This window comes from Emys orbicularis, chromosome 11, assembly GCF_028017835.1.
Source record: "Emys orbicularis isolate rEmyOrb1 chromosome 11, rEmyOrb1.hap1, whole genome shotgun sequence".
Taxonomy (NCBI): domain Eukaryota; kingdom Metazoa; phylum Chordata; order Testudines; family Emydidae; genus Emys; species Emys orbicularis.
The window spans coordinates 38040338-38062453 of NC_088693.1; the positions used below are offsets into that span (position 1 = coordinate 38040338).

Genomic DNA, 22116 nt, shown 5'->3' on the forward strand with positions numbered 1-22116 from the left:
GCACTTCTGCAACAATCACTAATTTTATTAATAGTTGGGTGGACAGGAAAGCGTTTCTTCTATTCAGTTCATTAACCAGTGCAATATGAGAGTTAGGCTGCACTCATGAATTAATGTGCTGGCTTCTTTTTCCTCTACCTCTCCAATTCTTCACTGCTGCTCCCTTTCCCTCTGTCCTACAGGCAGCTCGTTGCTGAGTGGTGATATTGTGATATCAGAGAGGTCGCTCTCTTCCTCCTTCAGTTCCCTTGTCTTACTTCTTTCTCCCCTTTTCCCTCCGAAGCTACTCTGTGAGCAGCTCAGCTCTCTGAGGTTACAATCACATCACTTAGCAGAGGTCAGAGACACTTTCCCAGGACAAGATTTCGGTTTGTCTACACTACCACTTTTATTAGTCAGGGATATGAAAAAACACCCCCCTGACCGACGTAAGTTTCACCGGCAAAAGTGCTGGTGTGGACAGCACTACGTCAGCAGGAGAGGCTACCTCTGCTCCCTGGGGTGGTTTAATTATGCCAGCAGGAGAGCTCTCTCTTGCCAGCAAAGAGAAGCTACACTGGAGACCTTACAGCGGCATAGCCTTAAACTCTTGTCATTTTGCTGCAACCTTATTCCAAAAAGTGTGATTTAAATGGGAGAAGTGTATTTTCTTTACCTTTCCCATAATTATGAATGCCCAATTTAAAACACCACAGCTCGATTTTCAGAGGCACTGAGCACTAGGGTCGACAACTTTCTAATTGCAGAAAACTGAACACCCTTGCCCCGCCCCCTACCCCTGACACTTCTCTGAGGCCCCACCCCCTCTCAATCCATCCCCCCTCCCTCAGTCGCTCACTCTCCCATACCCTTGCTTACTCACTCATTTTCAAAGGGCTGGGACAGGGGATTGGGGTGCGGGAGGGGGTGAGGGCTCTGGCTGGGGGTGCAGGCTCTGGGGTAGGTCTGGGGATGAGGGGTTTGGGGTACAGGAGGAAGCTCCAGGCTAGGGCTGAGGGGTTCAGAGTGCAGGAGGGGGCTCCAGGCTGGGACAAGAGATTGGGGTACAGTGGGGGGAGATACGGGGTACAGGTTCCGGGAAGGTTCCAAGCTGAGGCAGGGGGTTGGGGCGTGAGAGGGAGTTCGGAGTGCGGGCTCTGGGAGGCGCTTTCCTCAAGCGGCTCCCAGGAAGCAGTGTCATATCCCTCTGGCTCCTAGGCCAAGGGGTGGCGAGGGGGCTCTGCGCACTGCCCCTGCAACTCCTATTGGCCACAGTTCCCAGCCAACTGGAGTTGCGGAGCCGGCACTCGGGGTGGGGGCAGTGCACAGAGCCCCCACGGCCACCCCCGAGTTGGAGGGACATGTTGGCTGCTTCCCGGGAGCCCCGCAGAGCCAGGCAGGGAGTCTGACAGCCCAGCTGCGCCGCCAACTGGACTTTTAACGGCCCAGTCAGCCATGCTGACCGGAGCCTCCAGGGTCCCTTTTTGACCAGGTGTTCCGGTCAAAAACCAGACACCCGGCAACTCTACTGAGCACCCACAAGTCCAGCTGAAGTTGATGGGACCTCTCTGTGTTCATCATTTCTGAAAACCAGGCCCTGAGTTTCTCAGGCTGAGCACTAAAACACGGGTACCCAAGATCAATGGACAATTTTGAAAATTCTGACCTTGCCCAGACCAAGGTTACACAGTCATGCAGTCCTGTGCTCTAACTAGGTATTACTCTTTCCTGCTTAATGTGAAAAGGGAAAACAAAAATATTTTGGATGAAGAGAAACAACGGCCCACAAGAGCTCAGCCCTTGACTCTTCAAATAAATATTGAAACAAAACAATCAGAAATGTTTACCTATCAAACCTTCCACACAAGAGGTCAACAGAACTGTACATGCATGGCAGAGAATACTTTTCAGTATGTCCACTCAGCGCTAATAAAAATAACGCGCCTACAAATTCTCAGTGCTGTTTAGAAAACCCCAGAGACACAAAAGAGACATCAAGGTTGTTTTCTGCTATTCCATGCATCCTGCTAATTCTAATACTCACTGCAGTGTCTGCCTGCAGTTATGTTAGTTTCGTCTTCTCCGGCAGGGCAGTCTGCAGTCCCATCACACACTTTACCAATTAGAATGCAGTGTCCTGACCCAGGACAGGCCCATTCTCCTGGGTAGCACTCATGGCGACCACTTTCTAAGGAAAAGAGAAGCAACACAGAATAATTGAGGAACATGCTTCAAGTACTACTTGGAGCTGCTTTCCTAAAAGCCTCCTGGGGAATAAGCATCTTCGGTTATTTTTCATTCAGCTTCTAATTGTTGCATGTAGCTGTGACAGCCCATAAAAGAAATAGTATGTCACCATGTTCTTTCATTTGTCTTCAAATTACACTGCGGAAAATACTCATGCAGTCAGGTGAACCCTTTCCATTTTTCCCCATTGTTCAGATACCTATTACTATTTAGCTTTGGCTTGACTGGTGTACTAAACATGGAACAATAGTTTTGTTCTTTTGAAATATGCCTGTTAGAGCTGATCTAAAAATGGCAGGGGGAGAAGGGTAATCACAGAAAATTTCAGCACAAACAAACAAAAATTGGTTTAAATTTTCCCACAAAAAATTTCAATTTTTCACAAGAAATTTGAAAACTGAATTTTTTGTAAGAAAATTCTGTTTTTAGCCAGTATATTTTGGTTTTCAAGCAACAGTTTTTTGATGAAAAATCAAAAATTTCCTGGGAAAGCAGGCACTTTCCGCATTGCGAATCGTTCAGCCGAAAACCCAGTTTTCCATAGAAAAACAGTTTCAGCAGAAAACTCTTCACCAGTCCTAATGCCTACACACTCATTTCTCATTAACTGGTATATTCAGATTTACTACAAATTCCTCTGAAAAGGGTGATTTGATGTATGGAAGATCTTCGTTAAAGATAGAGATGGTTATTTTGAATATCACATCATTAATAACAAAAATGTTACTCAGAATATTTACACAAAAATAGGATTTTCCTTTCAGCAGTTCATCTGTTCCTGTACTCAGCCCACCAGAAATCATAATCCTGTACTTGTAACATCACAGTTAGTTACTGTGGAAATGGACATTCTATCACAAACTGAGAATTCTGGCTTCACGTGAGGACATACCCTGCTCCCATGAAAATCAATGGCAAAGTTTCCATTGATTTCAATGGTGCAAGATCAGGGCTATAGGGAATAAGCAGATGAATTCTTAACATACGCTGCTTTATACTCACCACCTTAGCAATACAAAATAAGGAAACCCAAAGTATTAAAAAATATATACTATATTAGTAGAACTGTATCAATAAAAACAATTAAAGTTTTCCAGGAATGTCCATGGATCTTTAAAAATTCTGATATAAAACATTCTTATGTTAAGCCTTTTTAGCAGTGAGGTTAGCAAGGTTTTTCTTTGTAAACTGCATCATTAAAATAAGTTTGCTTCTGTTTTTACCACATCCACTTTCATCTTCGTTATCTTCACAGTCATCATCTCCATCACAAACCCAGCTCTGATGAATACAGCGGCCACTCGGACAAGTGAAGAAATTGCCTCTGCAAGTTGCATAAGCTGAGGGAAGGAACAAGAGAAAACTGAACTGCGCCAGGGGACAAACATGTACAACTCTCAGATAAATGGGGAGACCAGTCATTTAGAACCATTCCTGAAGAGTAAACCCAGCTCAAGTTTTTGCACAGCTGGTAACTTTTGTACTTTTGCCCCTGTTTTTAGGTAGGAACTTTCTGAATGATTATTTTTAGATTATTTTAATTTGCTCCTTGAAGAAATTGAAAAGCAACCGTATAAGGGCTAGAACTGCCCCAGTGGTTCACTCAACTAGGCTGGATTGCACCTCGTTCCCAAAGTTCTTGACTGTTGGGCACAGTGCAGAAGTGACATTCACAAACTCGCAAAATAAAGAGAATTGCACCCCGGGTTCTCAGAGGGACAGTAAGCAGCACACAGTAGAGAACATCATTCCTTTCCATTATATAAGGGCATAAAAATGTTGGTATCATAGGGGCAGATGAAGAATGCTCTTGAAGGGGAGGCATGCTGGGAATAAATGGTCTTTGGTGTTGGGAATATACTAAATAGGAAAATGTGGCCTTTCATGAACCTAAAGCTGAAGTCTTTGTTGCTCTCCTACAATGTAGGCCTCAGAATCCATGGGGTCATTTGAAGAGCCCACAAGGAAGCCAAGTGGCAGTTTTGTGGGTTTGATGCACAAAAGAAGACATATTACCCAGCCCACGAAAGAAAAGAATAAGCAAGAGACATCCTACAATAAAACCTTCAATCAAAATGTTAACCTAAATATGTAATGGAGATATGAAGTTCATCAATAATGGTAACTGGGAATAATTCTAAGAAGTCCAGCCAGTATGTGATAATACAAATGCAAAAAGGTCCAAACAAATTTTAAAAATACACAGCAGCTCGCTCTGGGTAGCTGGGACAGAGGAAGCAAGAAGAGTTACCTTTGGCTCATGCTCAGATACAGAAAATCAAGGCATGAGGCCATTTATCAGGAAGCAAATTCTCACCAACTCCAGTACATACAGCACACCACACACACCTATTTCATGGCAAATTCCTTTTGAAGCATTGTTAACGTCCATCATTCAGCAAATATATAGATATATATATTAAAAGAACTTTTCGATTCTGTCTGCTACATAACGGAGCATTGCTCCTGCTTTGTGCTAACTGCTGCACTTTCAAAGAAAACCAGCTCTTAAGAAAACAGGCAAACAAGCCAAATAAAACCACCGTACTGCAAGAGTTTTCATCGCTCCTGTCTCCACAGTCGTCATCGTGGTCACAGATAAAGGCTTGGGGGATGCATTCTCCATTAGCACATTGAAACTGGGTACTGGCACATCCATGAGCTGAACGATATCCTTTGAATGGAGAAAAGAAAAAAACATATTCAAATGTAGTAAACAAAGTCCAGTATTTCTCTTACAAAGAGGATACATAGTACTATAAATGTTTGGGTTATGCTAAATGTGGCACTTACTGCAATTAGCTTCATCAGAGGCATCCCTGCAATCTACTTTACCATCACAACGCTGGCTTGCATTAAAACATGCTCCATTTGCACAAGATAACTGTTCACATGTTGGGTAACCTACAAGAAAAAAACACATTAGCCATAAGTATTAGAATATACAGTATCTCCTTATAATTATATTGTTATGTATTCAGTCTGCACTATGCATGGTGCTTTACGGACAAATATAAAAAGGAACATAGGAATTGCCATACTGGAACGGACCAATGACGCATCTAGTTCAGTATCCTGTCTCCAGCTGTGATCAGTCCCAGATGCTTCACAGAAACATACAAAAAACCTTGCAAGAAACTAGGTGATTATGAGACAACCTGCCCCGCTCCCAGGGCCAAGTTCTTGCTCCAAGGAGTTTACAATTCAAATAACCCATGGTAATATGGAAAATGCCACAATACCAAAGCAAGCAAGTATTTTATTTATTCTTATCTTAGTTTTAAATGTTATTGATCTTAGTAAACATGCTTAACTAGAAATGGAGGTACTTGCACTCAGATTAAGAGCCGCTTAGAACTCCATGAGCTCTCAAATTCAGAGTCTCGGGACTTTTACATGGAAGGAATATTTAGTCAAATGAGCTCAAGAATAATCAAACGTCATTCATTTTGTGGCCCTAAATTTTCACTCTGTATTTCTCTTCCCATTTTATGTCCTTATATTATTAATAAACAGGACAAAGTTCTCGTTCTCTCACTCATCCACGTTGTCATATACACCGAATTTAAAACATGGATTATTAATTCTCTCAAACAGAACTCACAAAAAACACAATAAATTCCACAGATAAAATATTTGTGCCTAAACACAGTGACAAAATTAGTTTTTCTAATCCTGTACGTTACCACTTTTCTCCTTAAACTTGAAATAGTCATCTATGGACTCATCTGGATGCATTTTTTAACTGTCTCTATTTACAAAAGTTCTTAATTTTACAGTATAAAATAGGTGTATCAAATGTCAAACATACTAGGCCAAATTCAGGTTGCATCTCTGTGCGGGCCCGTTCCTGCAAAGTGGCAAGAACCCTAAACTCCCATTGTAATTAATGTCATTTGCAGTCCCTTAGCAACTTGCAGATTGGGGTGCGGTATACATCACTGAAAAAGGGGTGGCCAGAAGAGGAACCCCAGAGCATAGCTGCTGTGTCCTTCTGGTTCCCATGAACCAGTACAATTCACATTCCAAAAGGCTTTGTGGTTGGACCCACCGAGGGAACGTTCTAGGTAGGGCTGACAACAGTCCCTTATTACAAGGGACATTCTTTATTTTTTCATCTCTGTACAACAAGATTGGGAGTTGCTGAATGCTGCAAAAAGCAGCAAGAAATACCCATGATAAGTGGAGGGAGTACATCTTATTAATTATGATGATGATGATGATGATGATGATGATATTGGGAGGAGAGGTCGGACAGGCATGCTAAGAAAACAGTCCCTTATTTTTGAAATACATTGTCAACTCTAGTTGCAGGACATGGCCTGGTGTCAGAAGGCTTGGTTAACATCTTTTAGCCCAAACACCCTGTTCAAGCAGCCCCACTTCTGACACAGGCTACTCCTGGCCCTTGCATGGGGGACGTGCTTGGGCTTGTGGGGAGTCGGCATACAGCTTCACCAATAGTATAGATTCTGCAGTCTTATGTGTATGGCTGTATTTCTAGGGCCTGACTTTGAGCCAAACTATGCTATTCACTGATAGCCAAAAGCTTCCTCTGTCTCTGGAAACATGGAGGACACCATGGCAGTGGAACCTACAGTGCTGCTGTACAGTGGAGGAGACAGCAATGGATGGGGGCACACATCGGAGTACAGTGCAAACTTCCACACCACCTGGGCTCCATGGATGGAAATACACAATGGGCAGAAGGAGTGCAGGTCATTAGCCGTTGTGAGAGTCTACCAGCCCCATTCCTGTGGTGGGGGCATGTATGGGTACCTCGGATACCTACTAGCACCACTTCATAGAGGAAAGATTCTCCCAGCCCTGGTACCTGTCATCTATCCAGTGCCAAGACCTACTGTGCAGACAAGACATGATGATCTTGCTCCAAAAGACTGTTTTCATTAATGCATTTATAATTCATAACCAATATGATTATGGTAAAAAAATAAATCCCATGTCAACCATAAGCCAGAGTGTACATGTGTACCTGGTATCACTGTATCTTTGCCATTTATTTTAACACTGTCTTTTACAGTTACAGTATAGTGGAGAGGAATATGTTTTCTATTGTCTTGCAACTCATTAGCCTGGCAAATCACTCAGATCTAATTCTGTGCCTTCCTTTAACTGTCCCTTTAAATTTTTTCATTACAATAGCAGATTTTTCCAGCCTGGAAATTAGCTTCCCTTTATTTGTCGGGGTTGCTCATAATCAAGAATTTTATCAAGATCACAGAAAGCCGCTGCTGATTTAGAATGAACTCCTAGAAAACTTTAGCTCTAACAGATGAACTAAGTGTAGATTACATTGAATCTATCCTGATCTCATTTACACCAATGTAAATTGGAGTAATTTTAACTAAAGTTAACATAGGGGGGAAATTTAGTCCCAGATTAGAATATTTAATATTCAGACACTATATTATTTACCAAAGTTTGGGGGGTATTAATTAGAGGCTAATAACTAAAATATCTAACTGCAGATATTTTTTCAAACTACAAACCCCAAAATCTGGGCTAGTCTTAGTAAAACTCTATTTTACATTAAATGTTAGGTACAGTCCTCCTGTTCACTAAAATCAACTGCAATTCTGTCATATAAAATCCCGTATTGTTAGAACAGCTACATTAACTAAAGCATCTTTATACAGACTGAGTCATAGAGAGTAGCAGGCTTCCCACTGGACTCTGACACCTCTCCCCAGAGACATTTGTTTTTGTTTTTTTTATTTCAGGCCATAACCGTGGTATTGCTCTCCCTAACTGACAGATGTCTCAAGCGACTGACTGATGTGTATTTTGATCTAGCTGGGTACAGGATGATGAGGAAAGGTGATGGCAGAGAATGTCTAACTGGACATGCCACAGAAGACACACACTTGGTACCTCTGCAGCTAAGGAGCTCAGGAAGCCAAAGTTCTTTTGGGGACCAACAGCCTCAAAGGCTAAGTCTGGCTGATCAGGCCTTACTAAGCATATAAGAATATTCCACCAATCAGATCACTCAGCTGGTGTAACCTGACAGTATCTCTGTTTGGAAAAAAAGAGGTTAGTCTGAGCTAGAGAACCACTAATGGATCATTTCTGTCACCAATAAAAAAAAGTAAAAATATTGTGTGTGTTTTATTTTCAAAACTTCAAACAACAAAACAACATTTTAGAGCATATTAATAACTGCAGCCAGCTGTGGACTCCAAAACCTGCTCCATTTCTACAACTGGAGGGGAGACAAAACCCACAGATCTGAGGTGGGGGAAGTGTTTTAAGGGAGGAGTAGTTTTATCTCACCTCCACAGAAACCCTTCCAATGATATTCTATGTTGTTGCAGAACCCCTGAGCGAGTCTAAGAGGAAAAAATATGGAAGCTGGCCCCATTCCCCTGGACTGAAACCCACCACCAAACTATTGTAAATTAATGACAATCAGTTCACATTAGTTTGCACCATTTTCCCCCACTACAGACTGGAATCTCTCTGGAGAAGAGAGAACCTATGGAGGCATCACTCCTGCAGTGGGCATGCTCTCAACTCGGGTCTTGTGCACTCTCCTCGTGGAATGTCAATGTAAAGAGTTAAAAAGATGTCATCAGGTGCATTAGCAGAGGTGTTTGGGTATCATTTAAAATATGCATTTTGCCCAGTTTGCAATTTATTAGTTTTTATAATAAGTACTACTAAGGCAGGGATGGTTAGAAACCTTCTTATTTCCAGCCTGGTTTTGTTCATGGCCAGTTTATGCCTATTTGTTCCTATGCTAACATTGTCCTTTAGCTTAAAAGGTTTACCCACTGATCTATGTATAGAGAGCAATCATATCCCCCGTAAGCCTTCTTTTTGCTGGGTTAAACAAGCCAAGTTCTTCCAGCCTTTCCTCATAAGATAGGACATCCATTCCCCTCTGCAGCTGTTCCAGTTTGAATTCATCTTTCTTGAAAATGGGTGACCAGAACTGTAAAGAGTATTCCAGATGAGGTCTTGCCACTTCCTTATACAATGGCATTAACACTTTTCTACCTTTACTGGAAATGCCTCACCTGATACATCCTAGGATGACATTGGTGGCTCATCGTCATCCTGTGATCCACCAACTCATCCACATCTCTCTCCTCCTCTGTTGCTTCCAACTGATGAGCCCCCAGTTTGAAGCAGAAATTCTTATTATCAGACCCTAAGTGTATGATCGTACACTTTGTACTATTGAATTTCATTTCATTTCTGTCATTTCAGTCTACAAAGTCATCCAGATCTTCCTGTATAATATTCTGAACCTCATCTGTATTTACGATGCAGCCTAATCAGATAGGTCCCAAGACCAATCTTTCAGGAATTGCACTTGTAACCTCCCTCCAATCCAATCGTTCACCTTTTAGCACAACCCATTGCCTTCTCCCTTTTGGCCAGGTCCTTATCGACTTTACAATTATTGTACTAATCCCCATCTTCTTTAATTTAATGTGTGTCATTTGTGTGTGTGTGTGTTCTACAGTGTGGCCAACCTCAATCTTTCAAAACCATGATTCAGGCCCCGCAAAATCATGAGTTAAAAATCACGAGATTTTGAAAAATAATAAATGTGGAGTTCTTTACATTCTCCTGATGGATGTGGGGCCTTCAGGGTTCACATTTTCCAGGTTTTTCCAACCATTAAGGCTAGAAACTTTTTTCTTAATGAAAACTGAGATTATGAGATCACCTGACTCCAGGAGCTGGGGCTTGTAGGAAAAAACACCAAATATGTGTGAGATTTGTGATAAATCACAAGAGCTGGCAATACTGTTTCTCTGGGCTTGTTCTGAGCCTATGGCTGTTGGGTGTGAGAGGTTTCAGAACAGACAAGGTGATTATGAGCTGTGAAGAGGGAAAGTAGGCAGTAGAGGGGTTCCCCAAGACACTTTATTTTCTGTTTTTACTTTGTTTAAAACTTTCCAGGAATTTATTAGGGTTTATTACAAAAATTTAAAAATGGGTGAAAATCAGTGCAAAAAACTAACTTCACACTTTTCTGGGTAAATATCTTGGTTAATGTTGGGGGACAGGCGGACAGAAAAATTTTTAAAATAGAGAAATGTAAGAGTACTTTCAACCGGGTTTGATTACCTGGGCTGCCCAGGTTACTGACCTGTCATTTCTCCTTCCAGAGCAGGGAGCCAAGTCCAGGGAGTTCTGGCATCTCTTTTTTTTAGGACTTGAGCACTGATGTACATGTACATGTACATGTACATATACGTGTGTGTGTGTGTGTGTCTTCCACAACATTGCCTTACTTTAACAGACAGCCTCACATTTACACTTAGACTACCAGTAATTTATTAACATAAACACACCTACCTAATGTAATGTATTGGATTTTCTTAACACATGTATGTGTTTATGTATTTGAGTGGTCCAAAATTCATGTGAAAAATCAATAAAAAACAAATAGCATTTTAGCTTTTGTAAAACCCAGGAATTTTTCAGTAAAAAACAAAAATTAAGGGCCTGGCTTATCCCCATCCAAAGCACTTCTCTGTGAGGTTCCAACCACATTGTCCCAGTTTTCCACTTTCAAAATATGATCAACCATCAGAAGAGGGCAGGTGGGAGAGGAGGCACCATACTACCCGCAGCCCCACAAGCTATTTGGGGCACCAGTCACCACTGTTACTTTATTTAATTGGTGCATTTAAAACATAGCAACACAAAGGACACACTATACCTTTATAAACAGTTTGAAAGCTATTCTACGGCAGTGGCTAGAACAACACTATTTTGCTTCCCGTCTAATATTTTTTCTCTGAGACCTCAGGGATAGACAGTCGTGAGGAAAATATAACCAAGCAATAATAATACTTAGCAGATTAGCTGTAACAGTAGCCAGTGGAAGCAGCAGACACTGACTTCTGCCACATGATGTAGGAGTGTAGCCTCTTGTAACCCTGACCATGTCCTCCTATGAGAGCGGCCAGGGAATAAAGAACAATCTCTTAAAAGCACTGCATGTCACACCTTTTATTACAGGGACATTTTCAAAACATTTTACAAATCATAACTTATTAAAACCTCTTGGGGTAGTCAGTATGGTCTCCATTTCAAGGATAGGGTAACTGGGGCAAAGGCTGAGAGGTTAAGTGATTTACCCATTCTAGGAACTCATTGTCCAAACTGGGATTAAAACTCAGGAGTACCTGAGCCTGTGGTCAGATCATCAACCTCAATGAACATGTCCTTCTGGGAGGATTTCCCTTCTTCCCTCATAGCCCCACACTACAGTGACCTGTCTGGCTGACAAGGTTGGATTCATGTAACTACCCTTTTCTTGGCCACAGCAGTCACTGCAGAGTAGAACACAGAGATGCCAGGTGCTCTCTCCCCCACCCCAGGCATAGGTTTTTCCATTTTTAAATTGAGAGGTTGGCAGGAGGGGTGGGGGAATACTACACTTTACCAAAATGAGAAGACAGCTCAGTATCACACAGACCTTAGCTATTTATGGTTAAAACACCATTTGTGATCAAATCATTCCTGCAGAAGGTTTACATTTTCATTCTGCATTTTTAAGTGTTAACAATAAGTATTTTAAAACTGAACTAAGAGTTAGCCATTTTCTATAAAACAGACAAGCAAAGTGATGCATTTATTTAATGAGATAAGAAACCTTATTATTTTTATGAAATAGAAACAGTTTCAATACACTAATTAAATGGCCTGCTGCTGAAACATTTTTCTGTTGTTTATCTAAGCCTTTTACTGCTAATGGGATTAACAGCAAGGACAATGGACTGTGGCTTTGAATCTCCATGTTGCATTTTACTACAGGTTTAATTGCTCAGTTACTTAATATTGGTGGCATTTTGCATTTGACTGGTCTCTTAAATATTGCAACTCGTTCAGAAACAAACTGAGTCTTTATCTTCTTTACAGTTTAAATCTGCTTCCAGAAATAATTAACTGGCATAACACTATACAAAGTTCTGCGGTAAGAGACCTGTCCACTAAATGTTTACATACTCTTTACACTCTGAGGGGAAATGGCAGCAATTTCAAATGAACTTTGATGTCTCCTCAATAAATTGTGATCACTCTATACAGATTTTTCATTTCAAAAAAGCTTTAGTACAAATTACTTGTGCTAGAGGAAAAGGCCAAATTAATGATATTTCTCTTACCATTTCTTTGCATCAACATAGATTAGAAAGGGAAATGACTGGATGGAAACAAATAGTGCTTACTAATATTAACACACCACCTCCACTGCTAGCAAAGTATAAAATCGAATCTAATCCCTATTTTATAGTATATCAAATCACCACGTGATTCATTATGATTTATGGTCTCTGCTTATAGCCCCAGTCCTTGCAAAGATAGAGGTGTAAAATTCACCAGCTCTTCGGGGATGGTCCTCTGGACCCTTACAGCTTTCTGATCCTCCCCTCCTCCCCCCACCACTACTTTCTCTCTAACTAGCAGTCAAGTCAGAGTCATCACCCTTCTGACTAAGAAGGACTGTCAACAGCAGTCCCCAATCAGCCAGAGTGGTTGCTGCTGAATGACATGAGGCAGTTCCTCTCCTCAGGGCTCAACGTGCTGCCTCCACAAAAATTCCAAGATCTAGTGATCCGTGGAGCAATAGATTGGACCCAAGAATGGGTCTCTCACCCAGCAGTGGAGAGCAACACTGCTAAACCATGCAACAGGCCCAATTCCAATAACTTTAAACCAAAATTTTATTTTTCTATTTATCTGGGAGCATTAAAATAAAAACACAGAATATCAAAGCGTGTAATTTCATTTTCAAATATCGTTGTGTCTGCTGCTCAAAGCAAAGGATTGAGTTCTATTGCTCGATCTGCCACTGACTTACTGTGTGACCTTGGATGCGTCATGTACCCTCTCCATTCCTCACTCTACCCATTGACAAAATGGGTATAACATCATTCAAGTCCTACGATTCTATGTTCATCTATTTTACAAGGAGTTTGGGAGGCTAATTATTGTTTATGAAGTGCTTGGAGATCCTTGAATAAAAGGTGCTATGTAAATACAAAGTGTCACCATCAAGTTTTTCACTTCACAGGAATGTTAATTTTTAACAATACTTCATTTTCAGGAAAACTATTTTCCCCAAAAAATATTTGGAACATTTGCTAAACAAAGGCTAACACCATCTCTTTCCTCCTAAGCTTTTTCAGGACACAAATGCCAAGCTGTGCAAAATATTTATCCAGCAGTGGCATCTGTTCCTGGATCCTTGGCAGACTCTTCAGGCATTTGTGCTGGTGACTTTAGAGTTGGCTGGAGGTCTATCATGTGGAATAGCTCCAAGCTGGCTGTCTGGGCTGCCTTTTATTCCAGAGTACCCTTTGCTTCTAAATCACTTTTCATTTTACAGACAGCACTCATTTTTAGCCACTTGTAAGTAAGGGATAAAAGGCACAGGCTGTTGGCTGAGTATGTAATATGCTGGTTTTCTTTTATTTAGCATGTACACCGGCCTTTTTGGTGTAAATAAAGCCATTAGTGACTTTTTATTTCTTGTTCCTCTATTAATGACCCAGTATCCAATGTTCTACTTTTTTTCCAAATCTGTTTCCTGAGAGTGTATTTTGTAGTTCACTGCTGTCTTCTTGCTAGCAACACTGTAAACACCAGCTCCTGCTTCATGATCTATGAGTGTAGCTTTTTATTATTATGAACGCTATCAGCAAGCATGCTGAGGTACACTATGTTGAATAAGTGTTAGGAACAAATGACATCCCCTTGAAAAATGAGGCCTCTATTCTGTAGCTCAGTCAGTAGTCTCTTCCATGACTGTGAACTCCAGGCCAGGACTTGACCCTGTGTGGTGTCACTAGGCAGTCCACAGCTATTTTAACTCAGTGGGTGTGGGAGATAGACTGGAAAAGCCATAAGATCAGTCTGTGTCCAGCAGACCCAATGAAAAATCCTCTTTATACTCATAATGACCCAGTTCTGTCTCTTCTCTGCCATGAGACACTCCATATAGTCCAGAGTTCAAACTGGAGGAATCCAACACTAAGATGTCCTCAAAGAAATGAAACTGAAATTAGAGAAGAAGCACAAGTGACCATAGCAACCTCCACTTTCTCCAACTCCCAGCTACTAGCTGTTCCAAAGCAGCAGGCCCCAAGTAAAGGGGGGGAAATGGGTACACTTTACCAGAGTCTGGTCCAACAACGGACCCAGCTAGAAAGCCCAACACCATGAGAAAAAAATTCTGGCTGAATTGTGGATGTTTGAGTTTAATTTAATGTTATACATCTCGGTGAATATGTTTGCGCCTATACATCTATGCGGTGTCCAGATCTCGTGTGATCTTGCAAGATTTACCTGAGCCAATCAGAAGCAATGTTAAAACAGAAGCAACATTCCAAACAGTGAGCTAGTCCTCAAGGGTACCTAGATGGCTGAGACCATATCCCAGGGACAGGGAACAGTATTTCCAGGGTGCCTAGAGAGCATCTCTCACTTGTGTATCATTAATATGTGCACCATACTGCCATGTTTGGCTATCAATACAAATGAGGCAGCCAGAAATGTCAAGAGCTTAAAGAAAGAGAAAGGAAAGAAGCCAAAGGACGCCAGTCAATCCTCCAATATTTCCAGATAGACAAGGCCTCTCAACAGCCCGGCTCAAACAATGCACAAACTAAGGAACTGGATAAACAAAAACCACAAGGTGACAGTGATTTCAATATAAAGACTGTGGAAATTGAAGAAAAGCAGCCCGATGAATCATGTGATTCCAATCTAATGACTTTCAAAGACAGTCAAGTAATATTACCACCAGACTTAGAGGAAGATTTACAAGAAGCAGGAGAGAGAAATGCTACACTACTTACTAAGTCATGCTTTTTACAAGATCCAGTATTGTGGCCTAAACACATTACAGATTCTCTTTATCAAAAAATTGTTCTATCTGGTGCTCCGAATTTTGAACCAATGCAGAAGCTAGTGAAGTCTATCCCAAAAGCTGTTGACAGTCATAGTTTTCCTGCATTTCTTCTCAAACGCAGGACTTTCAGCAACAGAGAAAAGATTCTAAAAGACTGGCTTCAAGTCTACTTTTGGAATAGAACTTGATCTGCTATCACTTATCTTACTTAATGAGATTTACAACAAAAAACTACAACTAATTTTCAGATGTGAAATAGGTTGGGCACCCATGTTATGAGTTTGCCCTGGGCCCAGTGAAATGTTGCTTGGGGGGCCTGCAGTGCAGCCCCTTGGGTAGTTGTGCATATTACTTACAGAATTCTTAGTAATATATGCAAAACACAGTATGCTCAATTCTGACCTCTAATGCACCCAAATAACTCCCGTTGACTATTAGGCAAGACAAGGTAGGCATTGACCATTAAATATTTGACCAATCATGTGCATGAAAAATTTTCACACATACATATTGTGTGCACAAATCATACATTTGCATGTGTAAACAGGAATTTAGTTACATAAAATGAAGCACTGTGCATTTAAGTAACAACTGTCCAGGCAATTAGCTATTTTGCTTGTGTAAATTTGCATTCACAATGGTTGTGCATGCAAATTTTGCAAGTGCAACTTATAAGCCAACTTTTGAACATTTTATTTTGTTATTTATATTTATTTATACCTTAAGTTTTCCCTCTACTGAATGTTACATTATTTGTAAATCTTTGATAATATTTAAATTAAAATTGCGACGTTGTGCAGTCTATATGGTTTTATAAAAACATGATAATAAGTGAATATAATGTAACTGGGATAGTTTTAGAAAAATTTGACAATAAGTGAATATAATGCAACTGGGGTATGCTTTGTGCAAAAGGTTTCTTGTAAGGTATCATTACAAAGCTTATAATCTACTGAGTATGATCATCTGATTTGTATAAATGTACCACTCTTGTATCTAAAACTAGAAATATAAAATGTAACTCTGAGGGCCTATTGTAATTATGTAAAGTGTGGGCCATTAATGATGGTTTGGAATCTTGATGACTCCCATTGTCTGCAGATGGCTGTTTACCTGTGAGTCTCCCTGTATATGTGTGTGCTGGCAAGTGAGTAATGAAGTCTTGCAGTGACATGTGATCATGTCACCTGAACTGGAATCCATCTTTAACCTGGTGCTTTTCCAGTGAGGGGGGGTGGAAACCCAGAGGGACAAAGGGTTCCCGCCTTATGCAAAAGATATAAAAAGGCGTGGAACAGAAGAGAGAGGAGAGAAGCCATCATGAAGAATCCCCTAGCTATCACCTAAGCTGGAACAAGAGCTGTACCAGGGGAAAGAATTGTGCCCGGGCCTGGAAGGTGTCCAGTCTGAGAAAAAACTTAATGAAGCATCTCTGAGGGTGAGATTATCTGTATTCAGTTTGATTAGGCATAGATTTGCGCATTTTATTTTATTTTACTTGGTGACTTACTTTGTTCTGTCTGTTACTACTTGGAACCACTTAAATCCTACTGTCCGTATTTAATAAAATCACTTTTTATTTAGTAATTTACTCAGAGTATGTATTAATACCTGGGGGAGCAAACAACTGTGCATATCTCTCTATCAGTGTTATACAGGGCAAACAATTTATAAGCTTTATGCAGGGTAAAACGGATTTATCTGGGTTTAAACCCCATTGGGAGTTGAGCATCTGAGTGCTAAAGACGAGCAAACTTCTGTGAGCTGTTTTCGGGTAAACTTGCAGCTTTGGGGCAAGTTATTCAGACCCTGGTTCTGTGTTGGAGCCAGACGGAAGTGTCTGACTCAGCAAGACAGGGTGCTGGAGTCCTGAGCTGGCAGGGGAAACAGAAGCACGGGTAGTCTTTGCACATCGGTTGGCAGCTCCCAAGGGGGTTTCTGTGATCCAACCCATCACAAAAATGATCCTCTTTTTGTCTTAAAAAATATTTTTTATTCCAAAGCACCCATTGCTTCCACATTATCACCCTTCTGATACACAACTGGTGGCGCATACATGCTTACTTTCTTCTTCCCTATGTATAACTGTCTCTTCCTTCAGCCCCAGTGTATACTAACTCCTTCCCTCCCAGTGTCCCCTTCTCCCATTCATCATCTTCTCCCACATCTCCTTCTATGATGTTTCCCACGCTTGCCTCTTCCCATATGCACAATAATTATTCAACATCCCATTGTCTTCACCTTCACCCTCGTGCATACAATGCTTTTTTTCCCCATGCTCCATGAAATAAAACCTGGCCCTATTGAAGTCAATGGCAAAACTCCCATTGACTTCAGTGAGGCCAAGGTTTCTCCCCAGGCCAACACTTAGATTCTGATCCTGCATATGCTTACCTTTACACACTGAGCAGTCCCATTGAAGTCACAGGACTACTCACATTGCACAAAATAAAGTACCTGCTTAAATCTTTGAGGAATCAGGGCCTTCAGCTGTACTTTCCTTGTTAGGCATCCTAATAATCACTGAGGTACACACTCTGTACGTACAGTTATAAAGCTTACCACAATATTTGATATAACCCCAGCAGATGATACAGTTTCACATAAAGTACCATAGACAATACGCAAAAACAAAGTCAAACTTCCTACAGTTTTTCTATTGACCACTTTTATAGTTAAACTTAATATGTAACTTTTAATTAAAACTACTTAAGAAAAAAACAAAGACAAGAAATGCTTGAATTTCCCCTACATTATTTTCAGGCAGTTAAAAGTAAGGCACATGAAATACTGGGGCCAAATTCCATCTTTAGATACATTGTCACAATCCCCACTGAGAGCTATGCAAAGGTTTGATTATAAAAGTTCTTATACAAAATGAGATATTTTTAAAATTTTTCAAAGTTTTAAAACATTTTAAAGATGTTTTTAAAATGAAAACTTTATTACTGCTGAGACAGGCAAACGAAAATGCCCCTGACCATAAGGCAGCAGTAGGGATTTAATAAGTCCCACAATAATGAAACTGTATCAGAACATCAGCTCTAATCCATGAAAGAATCTGCAATGAAATTCTGATAACAAAAAGTATATTGTGGTCATTTCTGTCCATCAACAAGCCCCTTAATCTTACAAATTGATTAAAATGCCAAAGAGAGATGGGATGAAACCAGATCTAGTGCTAAGATTTAAAAGACTTACGGCAGCCTCTCTCATCTGTTCCATCAGTGCAGTCATTAACTCGATCACACGTGTAACCATTCGGGATGCATTGTCCATTTGAACATGTGAATTGCTGACTTGAGCATGTCCTCCCCGCTGCAAGAAACAGTTAATTTAGATTTTCACCAATGAGGGACCTACATGCAGCAAAGTACTTCTCCACTTCCCCTTTTTATTACTGAGTCCCTTTCATGAAATATACAATCTTTTATTACTTGACCTCTGTCTCGGGCAGAAATAAAAGTCACCTGCCAACCAGTGGGTAGGCCACACAACCATAATGCATTTCCTAATGCACAGCCACTGCTCCAACCCATGCCAGGTCTTCGAAGCACTTAATCTGATCGTCATGGATCACGTGGCCCCATCTCCAATTTTTCCTCCATGCTGGGGGCTGGTTTGTCCTCTGCCCAACAAAATAGGTTTCCATGTCCTGACTGAGGTCTCAGGACACTACTGTTACCCAAATAAATAAGTGGAACCAGCCACAGCAGGCCCAAAGCCATTCCGCCAGGTACTGCAGAATAGTTCAGGATGGCCAAAGTGGCATGCAATCTCGAGCCTATCTACCATTGCCTACATACAAGGAAAGTGGAGCATGATCTTGCCTTTAGTCAGTAGACCATGCTCTCTTGTGGCTGTGATGTCTTTAGCTGGTGCGCTAACTTGTTTCCCGCCCCCCCATGCTCTGGAAAGTGCTGTATGGAATCCTGGTCTACTCTTGTACAGAGACTCTCTATGCCTTCTTCCCTCACTAGTGCTCATATCACGGGCTCTGCTGTTAGGGCACTAACCCAGTTAGAAAAGTGAGAAAGTAAAACAAACTTCTCTTCATTCCAATTGTGTGCACCTGTCAGAATAGCGCTCATGGACAAAAAAGTTTCACGCATTCTAGGAAGGAGCAATACAAAAGTGCCTTAAATTAATTAGCATCAATGCATATTCCCAGAGGTGGCTTCAAAGCAGAAGCAGCAGGATTTTACTGTGCAACCACTGAGGGGCACTTTCAAAACTGCTCACAATTAATGGGCACACATAGAACGAAGGCAAGTTACAGTGACCCAGTTCAAATCTTGACTTAAAGCCGTCATTGGATTTTGACCTTATTATCTACTCTGTCCTTAGTAGATATATAACTAACTAGTGGCTGCATCACATACGCAAAGGAGAATGGGGGCAAAAGACAGCCCAGCTTTATTCCCCTCTGCAGCAGAGATAGAAATGAAGTTTTAAGACTATGTGCCTGGTCTGTGATCCAAATTCTGATCTAAGTTACACTCATGAAAATCCACCAAAGTCAGTGGGGTTTAACAGTTGTTACTGAGCAGAATTTGGCTTACTAACCGTAGGGATATTTAGATAGTTTGAATAAAATATCAAATCTTAGGATCAAAACCAATCTGTGCAAGAAGAAAAGTAAATAAGCCCCATCCTACTCAATCAGAAGTCATTTGTTTTCTAATGATATACCAAAAATGGGTTATAGCTATTGTTTGGAATACAATACAATACGAAGATTGGAAGAATGTTGTGATCGGCTCAGTCTTAACTGATGAAGGATCGACAGTCTACGCAGTCTACGCAGCTATTGTTTGGACCCCCCACATCCCGCATACTACCAAATGCTAATGATCTGAGGGCAAAATTTGGCCTAATGTGCAGCAGCCAAATCACTCAAATCACTGTGTTTGTTTCTATGGCATAAGAAAGAAAGGGAACATTAAATATTTTGTTCATAAATGCCAATCCATGCATGATTAATACAAAAAGTATCATCAAAATATTTCCTTTTCAAACTGAAATATTAACAGGACTTATGTACTAGCTTTAAGCTATCTAAGTGATAATGGAACAAAAGACTATTAGCCGATGTCAGGACTTTTTGGGATCTGAATATAAGGGATAACAGCTCTGTTCATTATAGAGTGTAAGATTGCAATGTCTGTGTAGTATTATTGAAGAGCTTCACCAGATATGGCATTAGAATCTCTCTAAAGGTTTATTTAACGTCCCTTCATTACTCTTCTGTACTTAGAAATTTACTCATTTTTCCTTTTATAGATTCCAAACCTTTTCCAGGGAGAAATGTATAGTTTCTTTTTTTGATTCTGAGCTTGATGAATAGAAGTTTTAGTAAAGAATGAATGAAGAGGCTCCTCACTGAGGGTGATTGAGAAGCGTATAACTGTTCATAAAATGATGTAACTTCACTATTCAATTTTTGGAATCTGGTAGTAAGTTCCCTCTTACTACTTCTGTGACTGATATGCATCTTATATTTTCTTTTCTTTTTTATTTAAACTGCAAAGCCAATTATTTTTCTACTTTATTGCAAGATTTGGAGAGGTTTTATTAATCTAAATAATGCCTATTCAGATTTGTTTTATCAGATCACTCTGATAAAAAGTTGCTATGCTTCCACTAGCCTGGTTTATTTTTGTGTGTGTGTGTGTGTGTGTGTGTGTGTGTGTGCGCGCGCACATGCGCTTTACGTAATCAATATGTTCACATACAAATGGTTTGCACTTTCATGATGCTGGTATAATGTTCTGACGGAAGTACTTACGGCATTGTTGATGCTCATCTGAGCCATCTTCACAGTCCTCCTCGTCATCACAAACCCATGACTGTGTAATACACTCTCCATCGGTCTGACACTGAAACTGATTTCCCTCACAGGTAGGTTGTGCTAGTACAAACAAGCAAATCATTTGTTATTTCACAATGTTTATTCAGGAGAGTGTGCTTCACCTGCATGAACTAAACACCTGAGACACCTGTAGTCAAAAGAATAGAAATGAGACGTTCTACCCTGGGATTACAGTTCTTGGACAAGACCTAAAACTTTTGAGCTAAAGGGAGAGGCCTCTTCCAAATTAAGCACATGATTTTCATTAGTGGATTCATGATGCACGGGTGAGATTAGAATAGTTTAAGTTCTACTGTCCCTGCTCTTTTGATTACTTTATAGGTGGCTATTAAAAAAAGAGAAAGGAAAAAAAAAAAAAAAGTGAGCACAAAGAGAGACAAAATAAACGTTTGAACCTAACTCTGGAACAGTTTGCCTAGCCTAGTTAATACTCATCTTGTGATTCACTAGCACAACACCATCCAGTTTGATTTGTGCACGGCCTCTCTGTTTAATGACCCTTCTCCCTGAGATCATGTCTTCAGACTCTGCCAGTTCACAAGCATTGCAAGCCAACCCAGCAACAGCCTGAGCCCATGGGATGAGATTTAGGGATTACCCAACTATGTAAAGAAGCCATTTAAAGAAGTGATGTGACACTGTATTGCAGCTTCATAGATGAAAAATGCATAATTAAATTAGATGCAAGGAAATGGTTTAGCTGCATATCATAAATATTATTTTGGATTCCTGCTTCCGGAACAAAAATGAATATTGAGTTTCATTTTAAAAATATATTTGTGTTCTGTTGATTTAAAATCTGTGTAGGTACTTATATGGCCCCATCATTATACTATGTGAGTAGAATTAAAAAACAAGATAAGCCAATTAAACAAAACGGAAATTCATTTTCACCCCCTCATCTTTTATTTTTATGTCCACATGTAAGAACATGAAAACAAAAACAACTTCACTTATTTAAGCAAATACACTCGGAGTGCAATTCTGGTCTGACTGAAGTTAATGGAAGTTTTGCTCAGTAGTTTGTTCAATAGCACCATGGCTCCTGTCTCAGAGGAAATCATTCAGACTTAAATATCTCAGTGACATGGCCAGTTGACTCAGAATGGCGATTACTTCT

General features: G+C 40.5%; 1 protein-coding gene across 1 annotated transcript in view; it reads right to left on the bottom strand.

The window, feature by feature from the left end:
• LRP2 (LDL receptor related protein 2) overlaps positions 1-22116 on the bottom strand; it is a 174718-nt gene that overhangs the window by 130236 nt on the left and 22366 nt on the right. The window contains exons 3-8 of the mRNA XM_065412898.1: positions 20913-21035; positions 18326-18442; positions 5020-5130; positions 4775-4888; positions 3450-3566; positions 2024-2167 (exon numbers count right to left, since the gene is read on the bottom strand). Coding sequence (XP_065268970.1) covers positions 2024-2167; positions 3450-3566; positions 4775-4888; positions 5020-5130; positions 18326-18442; positions 20913-21035 — 726 coding nt within the window. The remainder of the gene's footprint in view (positions 1-2023; positions 2168-3449; positions 3567-4774; positions 4889-5019; positions 5131-18325; positions 18443-20912; positions 21036-22116) is intronic.